This window comes from Nicotiana attenuata, chromosome 2, assembly GCF_001879085.1.
Source record: "Nicotiana attenuata strain UT chromosome 2, NIATTr2, whole genome shotgun sequence".
NCBI classification, from domain to species: domain Eukaryota; kingdom Viridiplantae; phylum Streptophyta; class Magnoliopsida; order Solanales; family Solanaceae; genus Nicotiana; species Nicotiana attenuata.
Genome location: NC_031990.1, coordinates 56,997,764 through 57,022,043, shown reverse-complemented (window position 1 = coordinate 57,022,043; position 24,280 = coordinate 56,997,764). Strand labels below are relative to the sequence as shown.

General features: G+C 36.2%; 2 protein-coding genes across 3 annotated transcripts; one reads left to right on the top strand and one right to left on the bottom strand.

Moving 5' to 3' along the window:
- LOC109210858 (uncharacterized protein At1g04910-like) lies at window positions 3,283–5,937 on the top strand. Its single transcript, XM_019374335.1, has 6 exons — window positions 3,283–3,564; window positions 4,105–4,204; window positions 4,305–4,375; window positions 4,482–4,567; window positions 4,662–5,232; window positions 5,351–5,937. The coding sequence occupies exons 1-6, from the start codon at window positions 3,460–3,462 to the stop codon at window positions 5,627–5,629; spliced, it is 1,212 nt and encodes a 403-aa protein (XP_019229880.1). The 5' UTR covers window positions 3,283–3,459; the 3' UTR covers window positions 5,630–5,937.
- Window positions 6,305–22,389, bottom strand: LOC109210844 (calcium-transporting ATPase 9, plasma membrane-type). Of its 2 annotated transcripts, XM_019374317.1 has the most exons (33): window positions 21,750–22,389; window positions 21,226–21,342; window positions 21,107–21,146; window positions 20,120–20,235; window positions 19,885–20,016; window positions 19,707–19,796; window positions 18,892–18,961; window positions 17,566–17,636; window positions 17,383–17,466; window positions 17,223–17,300; window positions 17,071–17,142; window positions 16,535–16,618; window positions 16,364–16,446; window positions 16,172–16,280; window positions 15,207–15,262; window positions 15,064–15,106; window positions 14,867–14,950; window positions 14,622–14,759; window positions 14,184–14,249; window positions 14,001–14,102; window positions 13,107–13,217; window positions 12,741–12,908; window positions 12,162–12,221; window positions 11,565–11,729; window positions 11,345–11,461; window positions 10,312–10,410; window positions 9,090–9,227; window positions 8,715–8,815; window positions 7,942–7,987; window positions 7,686–7,820; window positions 7,365–7,472; window positions 7,181–7,272; window positions 6,305–7,102 (listed from the first exon to the last, which is right to left on the bottom strand). In XM_019374317.1, the coding sequence occupies exons 1-33, from the start codon at window positions 21,906–21,908 to the stop codon at window positions 6,997–6,999; spliced, it is 3,240 nt and encodes a 1,079-aa protein (XP_019229862.1). In that variant the 5' UTR covers window positions 21,909–22,389; the 3' UTR covers window positions 6,305–6,996. The 2 variants fall into 2 exon arrangements, with proteins under 2 accessions (XP_019229862.1, XP_019229870.1); XM_019374325.1 differs by lacking the exons at window positions 21,107–21,146; window positions 21,226–21,342; window positions 21,750–22,389 and having other exon boundaries at window positions 20,106–20,192.

Here is a 24,280-nt window from a genome sequence, read left to right as displayed (position 1 = left end):
GATACGAGAAATTTGAGGGGATAGGAGAAATTTGAGTGGAGAAAGAAAAATAATACAAAGCTTATTTTATGGCTTAAGGGTATGAGGTGATCATAAATAGATATTTGGCTATAAAAAATTAAAAGGTAGCTATGGAATATAATTTTTTAAAAGGGTATTTATTTAAAATAAATAAGGTATCAACCTTTGCTATAAGAGGTAACCAATTCTTAAAAATACGTATGGGAATTTGGGTCCAATTATCGAGTATCAATTAATAGGGTTATTGTGGTAAAATTATCATGTCAATCATTGTTTCGTAAGGGGCGTGAAAAGTCAAAACGTGATAAGTAAAAGTGAACGAAGGGAGTATATAGAATCTTGAACATCAAATATTGAATCTTGAACATCGTGATGATTTTGCCACAACCTATGACTCACCGTTTTGGTGGACAAAAATATCATCAAGATTAAGTTATAAATTTGGACGACCAAATCATCATATTACTCGTAATTATTAGGGACTGAATCTTTTGTCGACAATTAGTACTAGGAAATGTCTTACTATGGAAGCGTTAAGAATGATAAGTTCCTTCTATTTATAGTATTTCACTTCACTTCCTCCGAAATCTATCGTGCTATTTTTCATTCTACGTTATCTCAAATTAACCAAGTATTTTCCATTTCAAGTAAAGTTCAAAATTGAGATATACAGTAGCAAATTTATATTAATGCCAATAGCAAAGAACCTCCAATTCGCGGGCAAACGGCGGACCTAGTGAAAATCTTTGGGAAGTGGATAACTTTTTTCTGTGTAAATGGAAAAAAAATGTAAGTTACGTATCCGGGAATATATATATATATGTATATATATATATATATATATATATATATATATATATATATATATATATATATATATATATATATCCAGATTTAGGAGAGTGTTTAATACTAAAAATATTGGTGCTGTTGATATGAATAAAGAATGGGGCAGCGGATCCACTTCAGTCGTCATTAGTGGGTGGGTATTCCAATTTACTTTGCTATCTTGCCTTTAATTACGGCAGCATCCCCGCTCTGGTCTCCTTTCTTATATTAATTAATACCAGAAAATTGGCAAATTGTTTGACTCTCTTTATATTGGCTGCTATTACTTGTGCCTTTAATTACTCAATTTTTAATTAATGGGAAAATTTTCTATCCGCTTCATTAAATTTTTTGTTAGAACCATCAAAATTTTATTTATATTGTACTGTCAAAGTGTTTACTCTTAAAACGGATAACAATTAAATTGTACAGGTTTAAGGATATGAAGATTGATTCAACATAAATAATCAAGAATGTTAGATAAATGAGTTAAAGACAAAATGAACAATCAAACCAATTGTAATATCACGGCCTAGCTTGAACTTAGATTGGACAGTTGTTCGCCTTCGATCGAACCTTTGGTTCGAAGCCACTTATGAACGAAGAATGAACATTAAAATAAGAACTCTGCAATAGCTAAAAAACAGAGAAATGAATTTGTATTGCCTTGGTTCGCGTGTTATAATGTGTCCTATTTCATAAAAAGCTTCCTTTTTATATAGTAGGAGAGTTTCATCCCTAGTACAATTCTAAAAAAGGTAAAAGACCTCATTTCTCGCTAATTACTGATCAGCTACCGACATCGAGCGAGATATGCGCCGTGACATCCGGTTGGGTGCGGATATCACGGCCCTCTATTAGCAGCTACCGACATCGGCGAGATCTGGCTGTGATATCCGGTTGGGTGCGGATATCACGACCCTCTATTAGTCGTATGCAACAATTTGCCATGTTTTTCGAGGTCTTGGAGATTTCGATCTCATATATTCATACTGTTACTGCGTTTGATCCACTGAAAAATCAGGGTGTGCGCTAACCTCGATTTCATCCGTATACACAAAGCTTGAAGGCGTAAAATTTTAAGAATTTCCAAACATGTCAAGTGGTGAAGAAACAAAAAGGAAATAAAAAAGGAAGAGGAAGTTTCGGAGTGAAACAGAGTGTGTTAAGGAGTAATAGCCAATAGGGCACTTAATCAAAGCAATAATTGATGGAGAGTAGATTAAACTAATTATTAGATACAAAAGAATCATCCTTTTTCCCTTCATCATAGGTTTAATAGTTTGTCATACTTATTAATCTTTTCGATACTAACCATATGGAGTAGTAGTACTATAAATTTGGAGATAATAGACAAAGGAAAGAAAGGCACGTGCCAAGTTGAGTGACACAAGTCAGGTAAGTCACGAGGGTGAAGTGAAGGGCAGTGGGTCACTTGTCTAATACAACCTGGCTTTCAGCATCCCTCTTTTCTTGTGATTCACTCATAAACCCAATCATATGTGATACATTCACCCACCTCTCATTTAAAAGCATTTTTAACATATATATTTATATTTTATATTAAAATATTGAATTCAGTTGAACTCGTTGGTAGTACGATCAATCCTCTTACGAACAAGTTTGAAACAACTAGAATGGTTTTGCCGGAAGAAGACGTTGTTACTATCATAAATCTAAATGCTTTTTATACTTATCTGAGGTTAAAATGTAAAGAAAACACTATATTAAGATTTTGGGAACATTAAAGTTGTCACAATCTATGTTGCACGGACTCTCCAAAATACTGCTGCATCCGTGTCGGATTCTCCAAAAATACACTATTTTTGGAGAATCCAACACGTGTCCGACAAGATTTTCGGAGATTATGAACAACATAGGTCACAATTACATTGCTCAAGGGAAAGGGGCAGCAAATCTGTTTTGAGTAAATAACAAATGATTTTTGAGAGATAAAAAGGTGGGGTTGTTTCTTATTAGGTGAAAAAGAGGAGAAGTGTCGGTGGGATAGGAGGAGACCCAGGCACCCTCTCCGACCAACTTTTAACTTACTCCAACACACACACATTAAACACTAACACTTCTCCCCTGGGCCCTAACCCACCCACCCACCCACCCCCCATGGACGAAAAAAAAATACTCCCTCCGGTTCATAATAAGTGATCAATTTGCTTTGTCATTTTGGTTCAAAATAAGTGTCCAGTTATGTAATCAAGAAAGAATTCAATTTGTTTTTACAAAATAACCCCCTATGTACATATTCCTAAAAAGTTTTCTTACTCCTCACATTAAATGTTTAATTAGGGTAGTTTAGTCATAGTAGGTATTTTTGTATAGAATTTATTATTTTCTTAATGGGCGTGCTAAAAGCAAATTGATCGTGAACCGGAGTGAGTATAAAATATAGTAGTAGTAATTGGTAACGTTGTAGTGTGTGTATTACTACAGTCAGTCCAGCTTCTGCTCTTTGCTTGTTCCCATCTCTCTCTCTATATATATTATAATCCCATCATTTATTATTGGGATTAATAATAAATAGTGTTTGGTCATAGTCCGAAACTACACTGCACACTAGAGTTGAGTAGAGTTGGTGGTGCAGAAAGATCAAAGATGGGAGTGGATCCGAGACAGGTTTTGGCTGGAGTTCTTACTATCACTATGTTCGTTATGCTCGGCGACATGATCAAGCGCGACCATTTTGATTCCCAGCTTCCTGTAAGACTGACTATCTTCATTTTCCTTCCTTAATATTGATTCATATATCTTCAACATTGCTACTTCCTCTCCTCCCCTGTAACACCCTAACTTTTGTGTGTAGACTCTGTATTTGCCCCGTGAAATTCAAGGAATATGTATAAATTATTATTTTAGAACCCACTAACTTAAAAGAACTAGAATTTCAAACAAGCTTCAAATCCTGGTTCCACCTCTGTTTATGATTCCAATTTCGATTCAGCATCTTCAAATGTAAACTTGTGTAAAGCTTTGGCAGCCATTACCTAGAATACTCTTCCCAGTTTCTCGAAAGATCTCACCAATTTTCTACCTTATATTTTTTTCAGATATTGCATCTTGTTTATCACTTTGTATTTAGAGATCCAGTTAAATTACATTGAAGAGCACTCCACAAAGGTGGATAGATGCTACCACTAGTAGTAAATTTATTCAGTAATCTTCTTTTTTTTTTTCACTTTACTAATAGAATTTACAAATTTGATAAATTCTGATTTAATTTTGTAATTTATGTTTACCAAGGTCGATTCCGACACATCAATTCATAGTACCAGAAAGCAAAGCCTGGTTATCGATGGAGATGGGCCTTCTCTAAAACCTTGTTTGCCTATACCGCTTATTGGTGAGAGATTTAATACTTCACTCTCTTATTTATACTACTATACTAATTATCTTATTACTTTAGATGAGCATATTTTTCTTAAATGGTTGTGTTCTAACAGAGGAAGCTGACGAATCACAAGGATTTGTTACCTTCTCGCTTACTAATGGTCCTGAATATCACGTCTCTCAGGTATCTTACCCCTCACCCCTTCAAAAGTTTTTAGGCCAATTGAGCAGAAATACAGGATGAGTGAGACTGAATTTAGTTGCGTATTCTCTCTGTGGCAATTTTGCAGATTGCTGATGCAGTGGTAATAGCAAGATATCTGCGAGCAAATCTTGTACTCCCAGACATCAGGGGAAGTGAACCTGGTGATAGAAGGTCAGTATTTAATATGTACAGTTCTAACTGCAAAAGAACATTTCTGTAGTAGTTCTCTTGACATATTCGAAGCTCATAATTTTGTGACTTTCAGGAACTTTGAAGAGGTTTATGATGTTGAGCACTTTGTGAAAAGCCTAAATGGGGTGGTAAAAGTAACAAAATCCCAGCCATCTATAAGGAACCTAGCAGTTGTGAAGGTTCCTAGTAGGATTACTGAAGAATACATTGTTGATAACATTGAGCCGATATTCAGATCAAAGGGGAACATAAGGCTAGCCACTTATTTTCCTTCAGTAAACATGAAAAAATTGAAAGACAATAGCAACATTGACGCAATTGCATGTTTGGGAATGTTTGGAACTTTAGAGCTTCAGCCTCAAGTTAATGGAGTAGTTGAATCTATGGTGGAGCGCTTAAGAACTTTGAGTAGGAAATCAAATGGACAGTTTATTGCCGTGGATCTAAGGGTTGATATACTGGAGAAAAAGAGCTGTCAAGGGAACAGTGGTTCTAGATCAAAGAGTTGCTTTGGTCCACAGGAAATAGCTATGTTTTTTAGAAAACTTGGTTTCAACAAAGATACAACTATATATCTGACTCAATCAAGATGGGATAGCAGCCTTGATGCATTAAAGGATCTCTTTCCTAGAACATACACCAAGGTACAGTTTCTTCAGTTCATGTGAACCAGATTTTGTGTTTAGTCTATACACGTTTCCAGATATGTTTGTTGTTTAGTCTTTGTTTCGACTCTTGAATTGCTTCAAAATGCACCTGCAGGAAAGCATAATGCCCATAGACAAAAAGGCAAAATTTCTTGACACAGAGAATTCAGAACTGGAGAAAGTTATAGACTTTTACATGTGTTCTCAGAGTGATGTATTTGTACCAGCCATCTCAGGGCTCTTTTATGCCAATGTGGCTGGCAAGAGAATCGCCTCTGGGAAGACTCAGATACTTGTTCCTGCTGATATTTCTGGTTCCTCTGCTTCTTTAACAGACTACATATCTCATTACGTCTCAAAAAGGAACCACTTTGCCTACTCATGCTTCTGCTAGCTCATTGCGAAGAAAGGTAAATGACACTTATATGATACTACTATTAAGATGGGCTCTCTTGTCCTGCAGTTCTTTCGAGTTTTGTTTACAGAAGACACAGGTTTGCTTCTAAAATTTGTAGTGATCAATATTTAGATAGTCCTTTTTGGGGTTCATTTGTGGAGATCTTGGTGGAAGAGATCAAGCACCCTCCCCCCTTTCACCACCCTCAACCAAATTGTGTTTAAGTTTATCATTTGTTGGACATATGCTATTTTCATACAAGTATAGTGGTTTTGAATGGAAAATCTTGGGGATTTCGAGTTTCATTATGATGCTGTCAACTTTAACTAACAATTTGCACGTTTGATGAAGAGGAACAGAGATGAGGCACGTATTTCAAATGTCACCGATGGATTTAGCTCCTCTTCCTGAGGAAAACAAATCCATAAATGCTATGCGTTTCTATGAAAATCTTTTGTTTATTATGTTAAAGCAAAGTACAAAACATGAAACCAGTAGCGCAACACACCTGTAATACAACGTGCACTGGATTAATATAAATACTGGCAAATGATCAAAAAATAATAAGAGGTTTTAACCAGGGCACGTTGGCACTAGATTAATGCTATTCCTGATAGCATTTGCGAATGCAAACAGAACTGCTACACCAACCAAATTACCAAGGAAAGGGGAAAAAAGAAAATAACCAAGACTCTTTTACACCTCCAACTAGTAAGAACAAAGACAACACTACAACTAGGAATGTTGACGAATTGAAATGCTTTAGCGGAAGGCTCAGATCCATAAAGCACACGCAGGCAAAAGCACAATGCGACACATATACCACCACTTACAAATTATACACCTGTTCTGCGAAAAAATATACATATCTGCCATACATACACATATACACAAATTACTATACACATTTACCATGTACTATAAGCAACATACCTTCAGGTTGCTTTTTATGGACATATCTGCCATACAAATTGCTATAAACAAGATTTATACTTGTACTTACTCCTGTTCTGTATAAAAAAAAATACGTAGTTATCATGTACTATAAGCAACATACTTCCGGGGTGCTTTGTAATGCCTATCTCAATCTTTTTTTGGGTTCTCTTTTCTTCTAGTCATAATTATCAAATACTAAAATCCTACATTGTATTAACTATTCTACAACCTAGTGGACAGTATACATATCTGTCATGTACTATAAACAACATACTCTAGGATTGGTTTCTAATATCTATCTTAATGTTTTTTGGGTTCTTTTTTCTTCCTATTCAGCAACTATCAATTACTACTCATATGTACTATACATATATACAATCTAGTAGGACAGTAGACCTGCATGCAACAGCTGAGCCAAAAGAATTCATTTATGCATTACGAGCTGCAATGCATTGCTGATACGACTTGATGAAGACCTTAGCCAAGGGGGTCTTCGGAACTGGGATCAATTTTCCCGCAGCGGCAAGAGGCCAGCTGTGACAATAAACAAAGATGTTGAGATGTGTGAGATAATGTCTAGTCAAACCAACCAAAAACCCTGTTGTACGCTACCTGATAATACCAATGGCAAGTGAAACCAACCATAGTTTCCAACAGAGTCTAACTGTTGATGTAAATTTTCCAAGGAACTCAATGATAATGATCTGTTGTATGGAGGAATATGATAGTCAGTGACAAAACAAAATGAAAGAATTCTAATCAGAAACCTTTATCCGCGTAGTTGATGATCTCTCACCTGAAGTATGAAAGTAGTTCCCACAACCCCAGTAAAGAGGGGGTTTTTGGTCACGCCAGTAAAGACATTAATTTCATCTGGCTTTCGAGCATTAAACTCATTGAATATCTGCATTTGAACTAGTTAGATGTCTGAGGCTTGATGTGTAATCTAGCCTTGAATAACACAAGTGAAGAAAGAAGATTATCGACAGAGGGGATAACCATTTAAAGAAATACACAGCATACACACTTTTCCTTTTTCATCAGATAAGAGAATAAAATTTTAGTGACATCTCAGACACATCCTTCTTCTGCTTTGCATTTAGATGGAAAAACTTACTTGGCAGAAAACAAATGTGTTGAAAATTAAGGTATTCTTCACCATATTAGCATGTTTTGGGTCATCATGCTCTAAGCTGAGAATACTCTTGCCCTGGAAATTGAGAACAAGAAGGATTCCGACTTGGTAGAGAGCCTGCAGAAAAGAAAAATAACGATTTTTCTTAATAAAAAAAGACGTGCTATCAAAGTTTCTTCTTTAAGGTGAATAACAAGATAAAATGAAACAATAATGTCTTATATTAGTAAGGCCAGACCTGAATAAACAAGTTCCTCCACATGATATTTGTTACCAGAGGTTCCCTAAGTTTCACAAATGATAGTATCAGAGCATGTATATAGCCTGAATAAATTATTGCAACACAGTAAAATAAGCAAAACAACACTCTGCATCTGGCTTCTTTTTCTTTTTCCATAAGAATCATATACACAGCCGTGAACTAGAAAACCATCAGAACTATTGGGAGACATACAGAAGGTGCAAGCGATTTTCATTTAGATAAAAATATCTGTCCCGTGATGAATCTTATTCCTCTAAGTGAGGAGTTCTGCCATTAAACAAATAACAGAGAAGCTAACAAAACCAATTAGTAGTAAAATCTACATCTTGATTCCCTTTTGGAAAATAAGTGGATAAAATGTTGATGCATAAGAACACCAGGAATGTCCCTCAAAATTAGTTGAATCCTCGTACAATGGAAGACGGCAATGAAAGACTTCGAAGAACACATCATGAGAAATGGAAAAAGATGCATCATTACATTAATTTCTTCTCAATACTATAGAATACAGTGAGTCATTATCTACTACACATAAAAAGTTAATGGAAAAAGGAGAAGAAAAAAATATGCTTCAAGCTTACATTCCCAGAAATATTTATAGATGTACTGATCATGGTTATCATGCACAATTTTAAAACTCAATCTAGCAGGCTCTGTGGCATAATTCATTTTGTGACAACTCGAAATTATAAAAAATATTATGAATGTAAGGAGATAATATATTAAATTCCCATGGAGTTCCCACTGACCTTCGACCAACAGGAGGTCTATGCATAAGATGGTCAGTTGGTGGTTCAGTAGCCAAAGCCAGTGCTCCCAGAGTATCCATAATTAGATTGACCCAAAGAAGCTGCAAACGAAAAAGTATCCTTGAGCAAACGCAGAAAGATATATCCTGCAGTCTACAATATTGTAATTCCTAATTACTCGCTGAATGAAAACACAGCACACATATACACTATACATGTACATATTACATATTTATACCTATGTAATCAGTAATTATAATTTCTACACGTGTTCCTGCATCTGTGTAGGTCGAGAGAGAGAGAGAGAGAGAGAGAGAGAGAGAGAGAGAGAGAGAGAGAGAGAGAGAGAGAGAGAGAGAAAGAGAGAGAGAGGACCTGCACTGTGTTTAGAGGAACATCACCAGAAGAAACTGCTGCCACAACATTGATTACAAGAGCTGCGACATTAACAGTGAGCTGGAATTGAATGAATTTCTGAATATTTGCATAAACAGAACGGCCCCAGCGTACAACCTACATTGAGATAAATTAAGTCGAGAACCATGGCTTTTCATCTATGCTAGTACACTAAGCCACTGACAAACTAAAACCAGCTGATACAAAACAGATTTAACACGACACATCATCTTCTTCCTCAGCGTTTGGCTGCTTTCTCCTTGTTATCAAATAAACATGGCTCAAGGGAAGACATGTCAGTTAATGAAGAAGAATATCCACTAGGAAATTTGACGACGCAAAGGCCAAGGGATGCAATAACAAGATAAAAAGAAGCTTGAACTGCTTGTTTTTTTTTAATTTTCTGACTCCTCTTTCCTGCCCTCTCGCCCCCTCTTTGTCACTACATCATCTAACAGAATCTCGGTGGAACTTCAATTTTCATGTTGACTTTAAAACTTTGATGAGCCCATGTTACACATTTTTGCAAAATCAATGAAAGTCAGACCATCTCAGAATGAGTAGTCACATTTTCTAGAAGCATTATAAAGTTAGTCAAAGTCACCTTCACAAATTCAGCAAAATTACCTTCCAAGATCAAAATAAAAAATATAGAATATGAACAACGTCTGTGTTTTCATGTGCTTTCGACCTCACCTTCATGGTCCAAATAAATGTTCTCATCAGAATTCTGAAGTTCCGATAAATATGATTTAACAGTGAAAAGGGTTAATAAGCATTACCGACATCCTATGTGATTGAGGCTTAATGAAAGTTCAGACTCTATTCTAATACTTACTGGCTAAGGATCCAACATTTACGTAACAGATGCAGAATGAGATTTTACATTCTATAGGCATTATAAGTTAGTCCAATTCACCTTCGCACTTTAGCAAAATTATCTTCCAAGATTGAATAAAATACAGAACATGAATACATATATATGAGCTTTAATGAGTTTTTGACCTCAAAACCCACCTCCATAGGCCAACAGATGTTCTCATCAGAATTCTGAAGTTTATATAAATGTATTGTATTTAACGGTGAAAAGACTTAATGAGCATTCCTGACATTGTACATAGTCGAGTTATAATCACAGAAAATTAATCTCTAGAAAGTAATCTAAAATTTTCTAAACACCGAAAGAGATTCTCCAACTCACCTTCACCACTGAAGCAAAATTATCATCCAAGATAATGATGTCAGAGCTTTCTTTTGCGACTTCTGTTCCTTGGATGCCCATGGAAAGGGCTATGTCGGCCTAAATATTGAAACACAATGAAATTAGCTAAACACAGAAATTCTGATATATCTAAGAGAATAATGTAATTAGGCACAAAAAGCTGTTTATTCCAGACTAAAATACAGCACCTGAGCCTCGGCAATATCCTTAAGCCCTAAGCATCAAGTCATGATACATTTACTTACCAAAGAGAATCATTTTATTTGAGGTCTATCAAATGGCTATTGAAGCAAAACACAGTGGTCTCCCATTGGAGGCATTACCAGCTACAAACAAATTGTACTACATCCACTGTGATTATGAATATCCATATTTTCTAGTCAGACCCAAAATATTGTCATAGGAAACTGTAACTCATATACTTAACCCCAAATAGTCACATGGTTTGACACATTTCGTCAAACTACTTTTATAATCTATTCGTGAAATCAAAAACTAGGTTTACAACTCTTAACCTAGTCATTGTGCAAGTCAAACATGATATCTAGGCTAAGATCCACCGAATCTAGAAAGACAAACCAATGCCTAGAAAAACCAAATCATTTTACTGGAGGTGCACAAAACAATGCAAGGGCCCTTATGTACCCGTTCTCAGTGCCTAGGCCCCCACCAACAGCTAGGTGCCGATTGCTAAAACTAATAACCACTTACAAATCAGAAAGGATTTTTGCTCTCTAATGTTAAAGGAATAAAAAAGGAAACATTTTGAAGGGATATCACGTCTTTGAGAGAGAAGCAAGAGAAGAATATTAGGAACAGAGAAAAGATCATCTTCATCATATGATTATCCCTTGATAATACTTCTAAAGAGAAAGATTGCGTCTTTATAAGATATTATCAAGGATCAACCCACTTTTTGTGAAAGTACATAGGATCAGCTACTGACGACACAAAAAAGGAAAAAATAACTAAACAATTGAACAAACAGAAAGCAATAAGAAAGTCATCCGACCTCATGCAGTGCAGGAGCATCGTTAGTTCCATCTCCAGTAACAGCAACGACCTCCCCTAGTTTACGTAGTGTTTGCACAAGCAAAAGCTTGTCACTTGGTGATGACCTCCCCATAACCTAAAAACCAGCTTTCTACTTTTATCGATGTGCCAACATAAAACTGGAGATACAAATAGATTAAAAATGTGTCAGTTACTATCCCAGTTCATGGATAACATACCGACATTCTTTTCGCGACTTGATCTCGCTCCTGTTCAGACAACTCACGGAAGGTCTTCCCCTCAATAACTTCAAATTCTGTGACTTCTGCATTTGAAGTTAAAATTCCACACTCCAAGGCAATTGCTCTAGCTGTTTGAATATTATCTCCAGTTACCATCCGCACCTAAAGGTTCTCAAATTGTAAAATTGTTTCTTATAAGAACGAACGCATTCCAGATATCCTCAAATTGTAAGTTACAATCATGTGGCTAACTGTGCGTACAGGACCATGACAATTTTAATACTGAGCTAATAGCATCATACAAGGTGACTAATAATTGAAATATTTAATTCCATTCAAGACCTATAATTTCACAAAAAAAATCCTGTAAAGAGGAAGATAGATTTTGATAGAATAAACATCGAAAATTAGTATAATTGACTGGTCCAACATGTTTGAAAATAGGTTCAATTAATTAAAAGAAATCACCTTGGACCAAAGTAAAAGTTTTCACTCTGACAAAGTTCTAGCATATGATTATATGGTCCATTGTACCACCTTGTTGGTTATTATTACATCAATATGCAGCCAAAATTTGGGAGACAAAAAGATTACCTTAACACCAGAATCTCTGCACTGTCTTACTGCATCTTTGACACCTGGCCGACAAGGATCCTATGTAGAAAGGCAAAGAAAGATAAATGAGAACTTGCAATACAACAACAACAAACAACAACATACCCAGTATATTCCCATACTTGGGGTCTGGGGAGGGTAGTGTGTACGCAGACCTTACCTCTACCTAGTGAAGGTACAGAGAACTTGCAATACAACTCTTAAAATTAAATACTACATAAATATGTACCATGTCGTATACTGCACAAATTTATATTCTTTTAAATAGGATGTGACATCATCGAATCTTATGATAACTTCCAATTATTATTAACATATACCTGTCAAACAGAATAACTAAATTCAAACCATTTTCTCTCAAACCCAACGACAGTCGAGCCAGGTCAAAGAAAAGCAGGATGGAAGGAGTACATGTTGTGCCGCAGACATAAGATTAACAAAGTAACTGAAGGATATGGTATTGGATTTGTTAAAAATTACCAAGAAAGGAGGACATGAGTAGAACAATATTCAAGAAACTACATACATCCCAACTACACAACTTTACGGAACATGTACCTTTATACCAAGTATAGCAAGCAAAATAAGGCCATCTTCTGGTAGAACCCAACATGCCAGCTGTTCTTCATCAGTTGGAACCTCATCTACGTTACAAGTTCGGTATGCCATGGCAACACACCTCAAACTCTTTGCTGCCATATCTTCAATCGCTTCTTTGAAAAAATCCTGAAGCCAACATATTTACTAAAAAGTGATGAAAGGAGGAAGCCTGCGCTAAAGCGTCCTTTTCTGATTCCTAATTTGCTTATGTTTTTCAATACCAAAATTTGGGAGAGCATAAAGTCAGCAGAAGTGTTAACAAGACTCAATTTTGTCAAAGCCAGTAATGTTATCTCTTAGTAACTAATCTTAACTTCTTCTAACCTTCTCTTTCTCAATGGATTGCAAGCAGCCATTTAAGTCAAGGTATTCGGTACATGATGCCAGTATAATTTCAGCTGCACCCTTCCAATGCATATGAACTTGAGTGCCACTCTGCAAAGGAAGAAACAGAAAAAGTTAAATATACAATTCAAAACCTCATAAATGAGAAGATAATTTAAATAGTTCATCCACACCATATATATAGATTGGAGGAAATCACAAAGTGTATTAGCATAAGAAACTATCTGCGAGCCAATAAAAAAACAAGAAAGAATGCATGATCTTGAAAATCCAAAGAGGCCACAGCCCATCTTCCAGCTCTCATCCTATGAAGCCCTTATTTCATGTACGCTTATGTACCAATGTCATAGTCCAAAAACCAACATTGCTTATTTTTCACAGGATAATCATACAAATAACAAGAGACGATATTTTCAGTGGAATCACTAAGGTTAGTCCCAAAGAATCACTAGCACCGGGCATATATATATCATTTCTAGGGATTTTTGGTTCTTAATGCCTGAGGACCTTTCAACACAATCTTTTGATTTACGACGTAAATAAATTAACTTAGCCTATGACGACTCAGAAGTCAGAAGAGATAACTTGTTATTGTAGATCATCACTCAAACACTTACTTCCAGACGATGACCTTGATTGTTTTGATTTTAGCATAATACATGAAGCCTCACAAGGTCTTTAGGTTTCAATTATTAACTTGTATATGAAAAAAGGATCACCGAAATGCTAAGTTCTCCCATTACATTATGTAGAGAAATAAAGCCTCACTAAATGGACATAAGTTATCTCCATCTATTTAAAATTAAAGAAACCTTAACAAAGCTAACAGGATTATGAAGCTGCAAGCACTTGAATATCAGATAAGTTGATTACCCGCTCTCTAACTGCGACACCTCCTCTCTTCTTTGTTGAATTAAAAGGAGAGACATGAAGAATTATGGACTGTGATCTGACAACTTCAAACTTCATTCCCATCTGCATAAGATGTGCATTAGTTGAACAAGCAGATTTTGTTGATTTACAGAATTAAATAGAAGGACAATCTGCTAATACTACCTTAACACCCCATGAAAGAATGGCCTTTTCTGTGGGAGATCCTGAAACCTCTATTCCTTTTCCATCCTACAAAGAGGGGAAACCGAGTCAAAAACACAATGAGACAAGGGTAGCTAGACATGCATGCCAAAGTAAACAAGAAATCATTTCTGCAGATCAGATAACGAATTAAAATTAGATGAATTGGCTGCGCTGAAGGTGGAAAGATGAAGTGGTGTAAAACAGCTGATCCAAATACTACTACATGCTTTTTTATCAGGACAGTTGATCTATGAGGACTAACATTCAAGAGCATTTTGAGTAAATGTTATCTAAGAAGACTGTTAAGACTTCTCATCTCAAACTTTTTCATGAATGCCTGCCACCCTAGAGCCATCAATATACATGGTACATAAGTAAGAGATAATGTAGAGAGACAAGGAAAAACAGACAGGGTACCTTGGAAGCAAAGACACTGCCGGAAGTATTCTGAGTTATGCCCTCGTCCAGAAGAGAAGAAACAGCTGAGTGTAACTGTGAACCATCTTCAGGTGGATCGAGCTTCTTTTCCCCAATATAGGCTTCAACCACTGTCATCTGCATTAAGAGAAAGCATATTAGTCGTCAAAAAATCTGTGAATGAGAGTCGAGATGTAGTTGAAGGTGTCAGTCTGAAGATCAAAAGCATGAAACTGCAAAGCCACCTGATTCAGAGTTAGTGTTCCAGTTTTATCACTGCAAATAGTTGTAGCAGAGCCCATAGTTTCACATGCTGAAAGTCTGCGCACCTGCAAATTAATTACAGTAACTATTTCAGGCACAATTACAATAATATCGACATTCTGATATAATTTAACTAACCAATCAAACAGATATGGAAAAGGAGTAACAACGTACGTACCAAAGCCTTGTCAGCCATCATTTTCTTCATTGAGTATGCTAAACTGTCACAAGATTTACAACAGGCAATGATTTAAGAGAATTATAAGGCACCGGAAGATTAAGTAAAAGCTGTTGAGTAAGAAGCCTTTATTTGATACTTACGTCAATGTAACAGCTAAAGGAAGACCTTCAGGGACAGCAACAACCACAATTGTGACCTGAGAAGAACTTGTTGGATTAGTTAGACAACATTAGAATTAGTAGGTTCTGAATCTGTGAGAAACTTATTTGTCTTACAAGAACAACAAAACATGGACAAATAATTTTATACGAAGGATCAAATCATTCATTATTGGAGGCAAAGCCAAAATCGAATAATATCAAGATGTGGGCTCTTCTAACAGATTGCTGAACACAGTTTGGAGCTCTTTTACCATCTCTAAATCCTTTTCCCCCACACTTTTTAACCATCAAACAATGTGAAGTACAAGAGGATATTGTCCAAAAAGGGGAGACCATAAAGAGAATCTAAGAACATGTCTTTCCCTCACTCCCTTTTTGGTGCAATGCAAGTCCATCCAGGGCAAGTTTACTGGAGAATCTCAAAACTTTAAAACCGTGGCCCTCATTTAGAGAAGGTAGGAGAAAGGACAAAAAGTCTATCGAATGATTAGAATACAATTTATATGCACTGTTAATTTCTAACAATATGTCATACACAAAAAGTGGATATGGAGGACTCATATAGCCGACCCCAATTAGTTCGGGTCATTCAAGATTCAGGGATTGATATGTGACACACAGTACGCCACTTCTACATTCATTGGTAGGTTATAAACATATTTTAAGTAAGATTTAGATTGTTAGAGTTAATGAAAAGTAGAGCACTATCTGTTCAATCTAACATAGACAGCATCTTATTAGATTTAAATTCTCACATGTCAGTAATCCTCATTGGACATGACACTTGTCCACATTTGTGCTATAGTAACGAAAGGTTTCTGAATGACAGTACCTAAGAGCAGTGAAACAAAAGGTTTCCACAACGTTACAGTTCATGACCGAAACAAAGCCTAAAGGGCAAGCCTGTAAGATAAAACTTAAAACATTGATCAGCAAGAGCTTACAGCTGCAGTGATGATATGTACAACTCCATCAATTGATTTACTAACACTGGTCTTTCCATGGACAAACTGTGTAGTCCCATCTGGATTTTTGGTATTTCCAGTGAAGAACCTGGGACATAATATCTAAAGTCAAATGCAATATCTAGCATGCAAACCATACAGAAAGGCTTCGAATGAAAGAAATACCTTTACCTGCACAAAAGAACAATGAGCACAAAGAGTGCAACGGCCAGGCCAACAATACCAATAAAGGTGGCAACCCCATTCAAGCGCACCTGCCATATTGTCATTGGAAGCTAAACATAGACTGGATATAACAAGTAAAGAAGTTGATAGTGATGAGCATCACATTTTGACTATAACCTGCAGCGGAGTTTCTTCACCGGTATCCTCTGATATGCTTGCCATCAACAATCCCCATTCAGTATTGATTCCTACACCAGTTACCTACATAAAAAAATTATGCTTAATGAGATGATGATAAGGGTAGACAAAACATTTAGTACGTGTTTGGACAATATTTAGTTGAAGTTGAAAAAACAAAGAATATTTGAAGTTGAAGTTGAAAAAGAGTATTCTAAAACCATGACAATTCCAATACAGCATATGCTAAGTTCAATTATAGGTCATCATCAAGTAGACAATATCATGATGCAAACTATCAGAACAGAATATGATAAAAACAGGTGTTATACAATTACAAGCAACTTAGACCAAAAGGACTACTTGTCCTCATAGAAATTCTGCAATAGGTGATTTCAGTTAGTGCGAAAAATGTCTAAATGCTCCAAAAGGAAATATCTTGAATAGTCTAATGAAGGTTCTATTGGCTCCTAAATCCTCAAATGGATGGGGGAGACCAGAAAAAGAAAATAAAGAAGGAAATAAAATGATCTTACAAGCATGGTTCCAGCACCATCTGCTACCTTGCAACCAGCCATCAAGAAAGGCGCCTTCTGATTTTTGTTTACCTTTAAAAATGATATGATATTTAAGATTATTTGGATCGATGAGCTAACACATACAATGCAAGAAGGTCTAACCAGCTTACAATCTTGCTTTCGCCTGTCATGCTAGACTCGTCAATTGCCAGCGAATGACCAGAAATCAAAACTCCATCTGCAGGAACCTGGAAGAATACAAAAGCTTTGGCTCTTTGATCATAAATTGACTAGAGAAGAGGTCGAAAAAACCTATACTTCCACATTTACCTGATCGCCTATGCTGAGAGGAACAACATCACCAACAACAATTTCATATATTGATATTTTCTCCCTCCTGCTGTCTCTAATAACCTTTAGAAATCGTTTTCAAGTAGTTTGTTTATCATCTAGAAGACAAGAATTGTAATAACTATAATTGTAATGAGGCTTTGATTCCAATACTACAATTACCTCTACTTGGATATTTCGCTTTTCTTCATTTAAGTTCTGAAATCGCAGGGACTGTCTGTAGTCACTTGTTGCTAAATGACAAATTACAAAACAAATCAATCAATTGATCACTGAACTACACCGCAAACCCGAAATATACAAACAAATCAGAAAAAAAAGATAGGAACTAGCAAAACCACTCTAATTGTCTATACAAGTTAATCAGTTGAAAGAAACATGCATCGAGGAGAACCATAGAAATTGAGCTCTCCTTCAAAGCAAAAAGGAAAGAACGCTATATTACGATGACCCACTAGCAAGATTCCAACTCATTAAATTATTCCATTGCAATACTCGCAGGAATACATCTCACCCCAGAAACTAAAACTCAGAATTTAGCAGGAAAGGAAAGAAGAAGACCGCTTCAAAGAAAAAGAAGTACGAGTAAAAATAATTAAACTTAAAACAAATCAGCGAAGAAGTGGATAGCTCTTGAAGAACATCAAGAGCACCTTTTTCATAATCAAGAGAAAGAGAACAATCAATTTATTTGATAGGAAGGAAAATGCATTAAAGAATGCAACTTGTTCTGTGGAGAATTAAAACTACCAGTAGCTAACCAGAAGAAAGAAATTGTTCTTTTAGCAACCAAAATATCAACTAAATAGGATCCAAAATCTGCAACATGAATGGTATGGTTTGACCAAACTAAACACGTGAATAAAAGAGAAGAAGTTTACAGTAGAAAATTAAGCTGCATCTAGGACTTTTATCAGTTTAAGCGAAATTATGAGAGGTTAATATCTTTTTTTCTAACCCTCAGGGGTTGGCCTGGTGGCAATTGACTTGAGCCTTGGGGTTTGCTCCCTTTCAAGGTCTCAAGTTCGAAACCCACTGGGTGCAAACAATTTCTGAGGGCCATCGGACTGGGTAAAACCTGAATTAACCGTGGTGCACTTGCGGGAAACTCCTTGCCGAGGGCCTGTGCACCCCTGGGATTAGTCGGGGCTCTAAGAGACTCGGACACCCGGTGCAAATCAAAAAAAAAATATCTTTTTTTCTGATTCTGTAGAGTTTCATGGTTTTCTTGAATGGCAATGGCTATTCTTCAATTTGTGCCAAAAGTTAATATGAACTCAGTAAACTGAGATTGACAAAAGAAAAAGCAGCCAAGCCACTGTAGAATCTAATGACTTCTATAAAATCCATTCACTTGGATAAAAAGAAGTAGACAAACAAGAAGCAAAGGAATTACCTGTTACAAAAATAACAAGTGGAATTTAATAAATTATAAAATCCATTCACTTGGATAAAAAGAAGTAGACAAATAATAATCAAAGGAATTACCTGTTACAAGAATAACAAGAAGAACAGCAAAAGCTATGCTTCCACCATCATACCATCCTTCTTTCAGGCCCTGTATAAATAATCATGTATAAATTAATGAGTAACAATCATCACTAAATGCAATAGCAAAATCTTCTGATTTCCTAAGTCAATCGATGACCATCCATTAATTTTCTGTTCTATACTTGTTTGTGTTCTGATTCCCCTAACAGTAGGTTCAAATTTTAATACCAGGGTTTTGCATTGAGCCCCTGCTTATTTACCCTAGTTATGGATGAGCTAGCCAACGCAATACATGATGAGGTCCCATGGTATACGCTATTTGCTGATGATATTGTGCTAATTGACGAAACTAGAGAAGGTGTCAACCAAAAGCTTGAGCTATGGAGAAGCACCTTCGAGAGTAAGGATTTTAGGATAGCTAGAAGTAAGACCGAGTACATGCAATGTAAGTTTAGTCAGCATGAGAAGAGAGAAGTTGGGTGAGGCTAGATGGGATTGCAGTGCCAAAATGCAAACAATTTAGATATCTAGGCTCGTCTTTTCAAGAGTATGGAATGATATATGAAGTTGTTTCTTACAGGATTAAAACTGGATGATTGAAATGGAGAAGTACTACCAGAGTGTTATGCAGTAGAAGAAGGCCTATAAACATACAAATTAAGTGGACAAGTATGAAATTTTCAGAGATTTGGAATTTCCCTAAAACAGATAAAGGGTAGAAAAAAAAAATAAATAGAATATGGAGCTTTTAACATCAAAAGATAAATCTATTTTGGCAATGACTGAAACTTGCAATATAAAGAGCAAAATACCTTTGTGTGTATTCCAAGTGCCAGCGATAGTACAGCAGCTACAATTAAGATGACGAGGGTCAGATCTTGCCAAGCCTCCCAAAGGAACCGCTAGAGAAAAAAGAAAAAGATAATAGTTACATCTCACTTCTCCTTACAGAAATCGATTCAATAAGATTAGTTCAGATAGAATTAATACCAAGAAACTACGGCCCTTTTTCATGGGATACGTATTTGCCCCAAACACATTTTTTCTTTTTGACAATTCAACATCATCATCCACAATCCCTGAATCCATATCTGTTTTTAACATCTCTGATAAACCTTTGGCCTGAAAGATGTCAACATCAATATCAGTACGCCTACAGAGATGAACCCCTTCTAATAGCATGGTTTTATATTAGATACACTATGACTTACTGAAGTTAACTTACTCCTCCATATTGTTGCAATGCAGAAAGATTGTGATCCCTAGTCACTGAAGCTAGCTGTTCAAGTGAAATTCCATAGTCACCAGTGGGAGCTGGAGGAGAAACTTCAGTACCCAACACTAACAAAAAATTCAAATACCAAAAACAAAGCAAACGGCAGATTTTAAGGTTAGTTGCTGATACGGAAAGTTAGTATCTAAGCTACCAACAGTTAAAGACAGAGGCTTGCAGAAAACTATAGGCCTTAAATTCATTTTATATTTAAGATCTTGAAACTTTTGCAAGCACTTAATCTGTCTACCTCAAAACTAGCTTAGGCAGCTTGGCTACCTTGTATGTGCTTCAAAGGACAAAGGCGAGAAACAATAGAATCTACAGGAGCAAAATTTTCATTTGTTTCTTCTTTCCTTCACCAAGAGAAGAGTGAATGATAGCTACAATAGAACGTGGCTATGCAAGAATTTATAATTAGGTCAAGAGTAGGGAGAACAGAGTGCAAACTCTGTGCCAATAAGATAGGTCCCTTGATAGAAAAATCTTGTAACCATGAAACAAAATGACAGCACTAACTTTACCTGTGCACCAAGCAGGTAAAATGTGACAGAATATTCACCTAGGAAAAAAAAAAGAAGAATTTTACAAGTAGATGATCTCAGTAGATTGATCATTTCACTTCATTTTCTGTGGATAGACAGAAGAAAAAGAAGATGAGGGGTGATATATATATAGAGAGAGAGTTCCCGAGCAATGAGTTAAGAAATAAAGCAACTAAGGTTGCTGATAGATTAATCAGTCAATATTCTTCTTGTTCATAATTTTCTCATGTCATGGATGCATTTCTGGAGATCTAAACTCCAATCACCATCTAAAACCTTCAATGAACCAAATGCCAGTGACTACTTATTTTTACCAGTGTTATGCAAGGGAAGCCACTACTCTCATAGACATTCAACATAAAGCATTAGTAGAGAGGATTTGCAGAGTATATACCAATAGCTCGTTGTCCAGCAAGCTTAAAAAGTAGTGCAGCCTACAAAAGCAAACAAACGATAGTCAGATATTCATTGAAGCAATCAACAGGACACAGTAGAAATGGATTTCGTCATTACTCTTATGACTTGAGCGTGTGCTCTGATCCTCCTTCTTCTTTGTTCTTTCTCTTCAGCTTTTCTCAAGTCGAGAGTATACCTAAACCGGCGTGAAGCATTAAGCACAAGTGCTGCTTCCTGTCAGTGATCAAAGGTTAATCAGAAAGATAAAGGATGAGGTTGATATATTATTTCTTAAGTTCTAGACAGGAAGAATGAGATACTAATGCGTGAACACAGATTACTTCCTTAAAACGTATTAGTCGCAAATTCTGACACAAAAGAACACCTTAGTCACCATGAAAATTACTGAGCAAAAGCTATTTGTAAGGCTCCTAAGAGTTCATTAGCATAGGTATACTCAGAATTTAATCATTAAGAATAGAAACCACATCCTACAAAAGTCCAACAGAGACAGAGTAGAACATCGGTATAGTCAATCAAGCAGCTGAACATTTAATAGGATGATCAAAGAAGTTAATTGACAAGGAAATAGCAGGAATATAAATATTAGTGAAAAGGGAATAGGCACTAGAAAGACTTACCCTCCAGCGTTTAAGAGCCTGAAAAGAGGCATTCTTGGTGTTGGCAATGTCGAAAGGATCAGAGAAATCGTCTGCTCCGTCGGCATTGAGATGAGAGGAGCCAACCTCCAGATCGGTGTGATTGTTGAGTTGCATAGTATCACTTGGACCAGTCGTCATCGTCAACAATTAGAGAGATGGCAGCGTCTCTTCAACGAAGCCACCACTCACTGATATAAACAAATTGATAAGAGAATCGGAATGAAGAGAAAGCAGCATATATAAAAATAGTAAATTGAAGGAATGACAGGTAGCAAAAAATACTTAGCCAAAAATGGGTATGTATCCTGTAACATAATGTTGGATGAAGGGAGGGAGAGGTGGAGCGATTATATCGGTAAACCAGGAACGGAACCTTGATTTGGATTTTGCCCAAAAAACGCGATATGCCGTTGATGGGTTTCCGTGGGTTCTTCATGATATCGGCAGACCGGTTCTCCTCCACGAATATTGATTTGGGGTTTTGCCCAAAAACGCGCAATGCCGTTAGGACTTTACTAAATTTGATAGAGTTTTTGCTCCAACCTTCCTTGGTCAGTGTCCACCCATGCAACTCCCATGACTCACACTCTAGAACAAATATCGTCCGTTTCAAATGTCGTTTTAAGTTACATTCTCCCACCTATGCTATCATACGACGTTCTGAAATAGTCGCCACTAAAGTAAGCTGTTTTCTCTGGCGACCTTTAGTTGCCACTAAAAGTAACTCATTTGTTTTTTTTTTTTGAGATTAATACCTCTGAATCTAAATATCAAGATGTGTATTAAGATTAAGACATATGAATCTGAATACACATCTGAATATATGAAGATGTGTATTAAGATCTAAATACTAAAAATTAAGACTGTTTGATTTTTAACATCTGAATGCATAAAATTTATCTTTATTTGAAAAATAATAAATATAAAGTTCAAATAAAATACTAACTAATCTAATATTCTATCAATAAAATATATAGTTTTTTAAAATATGATAGTTGTTGGTTGTGATGGCTAACGGGTGAATGCCGACTAGAGGCGGTGGTTGGTGGTAGTTTTGGTTGATGATGGTGGTTCATGCTAGTTTGTTAGTAGTGATTGGTAGTGGTGGTGATTATGATTGAGGATGGTGGTGGTGGGTGGTGATAGTCAATAATGGCGGGTGGTGGTTTGCGATTGAGGAAGGTGGTGGTAGGTTATAATGATGGACGGTGCCGGCTGTGGTTGTTAATGGTGATGGGGTGGTTGGTTGTGGTAGTTGAGGTGGATAAGTGTTGACTGTGGGTGAGAATGATGGTGGTCGGAGTGGTGGGGATGGTGGATGGTGATGGTTGATAATGGTGGCGGTTATGATTGATAATGATGGTGGCGCGGTGGTGGTGGTTCAGTATGGTGGTGGCAGTGGCATGGTGGTAGTTGATAATGGTAGGCGGTAATTGATAATGGTATGAGGTGGCGGCAGTTAATAATGAACACGTGATAGCATCTTAATGAAATTAAGTCTCTGTTATAGATCTTAATCATACAGACCTATTCAGACCCATTAAGTGGTTGTGAAGTAAAAAAAAACAAACACACTTAATGATTAAGATCTGAATAGTCAAGATTCAGACTTTAAAAACAAACGCACTTAATGTCTGAGATCTAAATGATTAAGATTCACACCTCTATTAAGTGCAAACAAATGAGGCCTAAGGGTCGCTATTTGAGTGGCGACCCTAAAAGTAACTATAAGTACTCCCTGCCCCTCATATTAACCGTCGTGGTTACTAAAAATACGTGTCTCAAATTATTTATCATTTTAAAAATTCAAGACATAACAGATTTTTTTTCTTTTTTCATCCTTAGTAATAATTATTCTTTAAGATGGAGATAACACATAAATAGAATAAATATTCAATGAAGAGAGAACATATCTTATGATATAAATAAGGGTAGAATAGTCTAATCCCTTTCCTAATTAATATTTCTTAAGGAGCGTGTAAAAGAGAAACACGACACACAATATGAGACGGAGGGAGTAGCTGTGTGTCGCCGCTAAAAGTCCCTATAGGTCGCTGGTTGGAGTGACGACCATTGTAGTCGCCACTAAAAGTCATATAGGTCTTGGTAGTTGTGGAGACCTACTTTAAATCTATTTGTGACTTTATTTACTTTTTGGCGAGTTTAGTGGACACATAAGCTAGTAGTAAACAATTAGCTTTCGTGGCGACTTGAGAAATCGTCGCATAATGTTATTACTAAAAACCTTATTTCCCGATCAACTTCACTCCTTAGTGTTGTCACAACTTCTTCACCTGCCAAATAACTTCATTTGCTAAACATACAACCCAAAAGGGGAAAAAACACTGGAAATCATAAACATAGGGATTAATTTTCAGTGGTTAACATATGCTTTACATATACTTTGTTCTTGACCTCTTTCTCCGTAATTATGGATAATATTTAGAGTCGTTCATAAATATCTATTGCTTATAACAAATAATAAATCTTCATGTATCCAATGGATATTG

Bases quoted from the DNA above. Each gene is read 5' to 3' on its own strand.
- LOC109210844 (XM_019374317.1), bottom strand. From the start codon at position 21,908: ATGACGACTGGTCCAAGTGATACTATGCAACTCAACAATCACACCGAT. The intron at 21,147-21,225 runs GTAATGACGAAA...TTGCTTTTGTAG, and splicing joins CACACGCTCAAGTCATAAGA to GCTGCACTACTTTTTAAGCT. The intron at 14,760-14,866 runs GTGGCTTTGCAG...CTCTTAATGCAG, and splicing joins GAACACTAACTCTGAATCAG to ATGACAGTGGTTGAAGCCTA.
- LOC109210858 (XM_019374335.1), top strand. From the start codon at position 3,460: ATGGGAGTGGATCCGAGACAGGTTTTGGCTGGAGTTCTTACTATCACT. The intron at 3,565-4,104 runs GTAAGACTGACT...ATGTTTACCAAG, and splicing joins ATTTTGATTCCCAGCTTCCT to GTCGATTCCGACACATCAAT. The intron at 4,205-4,304 runs GTGAGAGATTTA...GTGTTCTAACAG, and splicing joins TTTGCCTATACCGCTTATTG to AGGAAGCTGACGAATCACAA.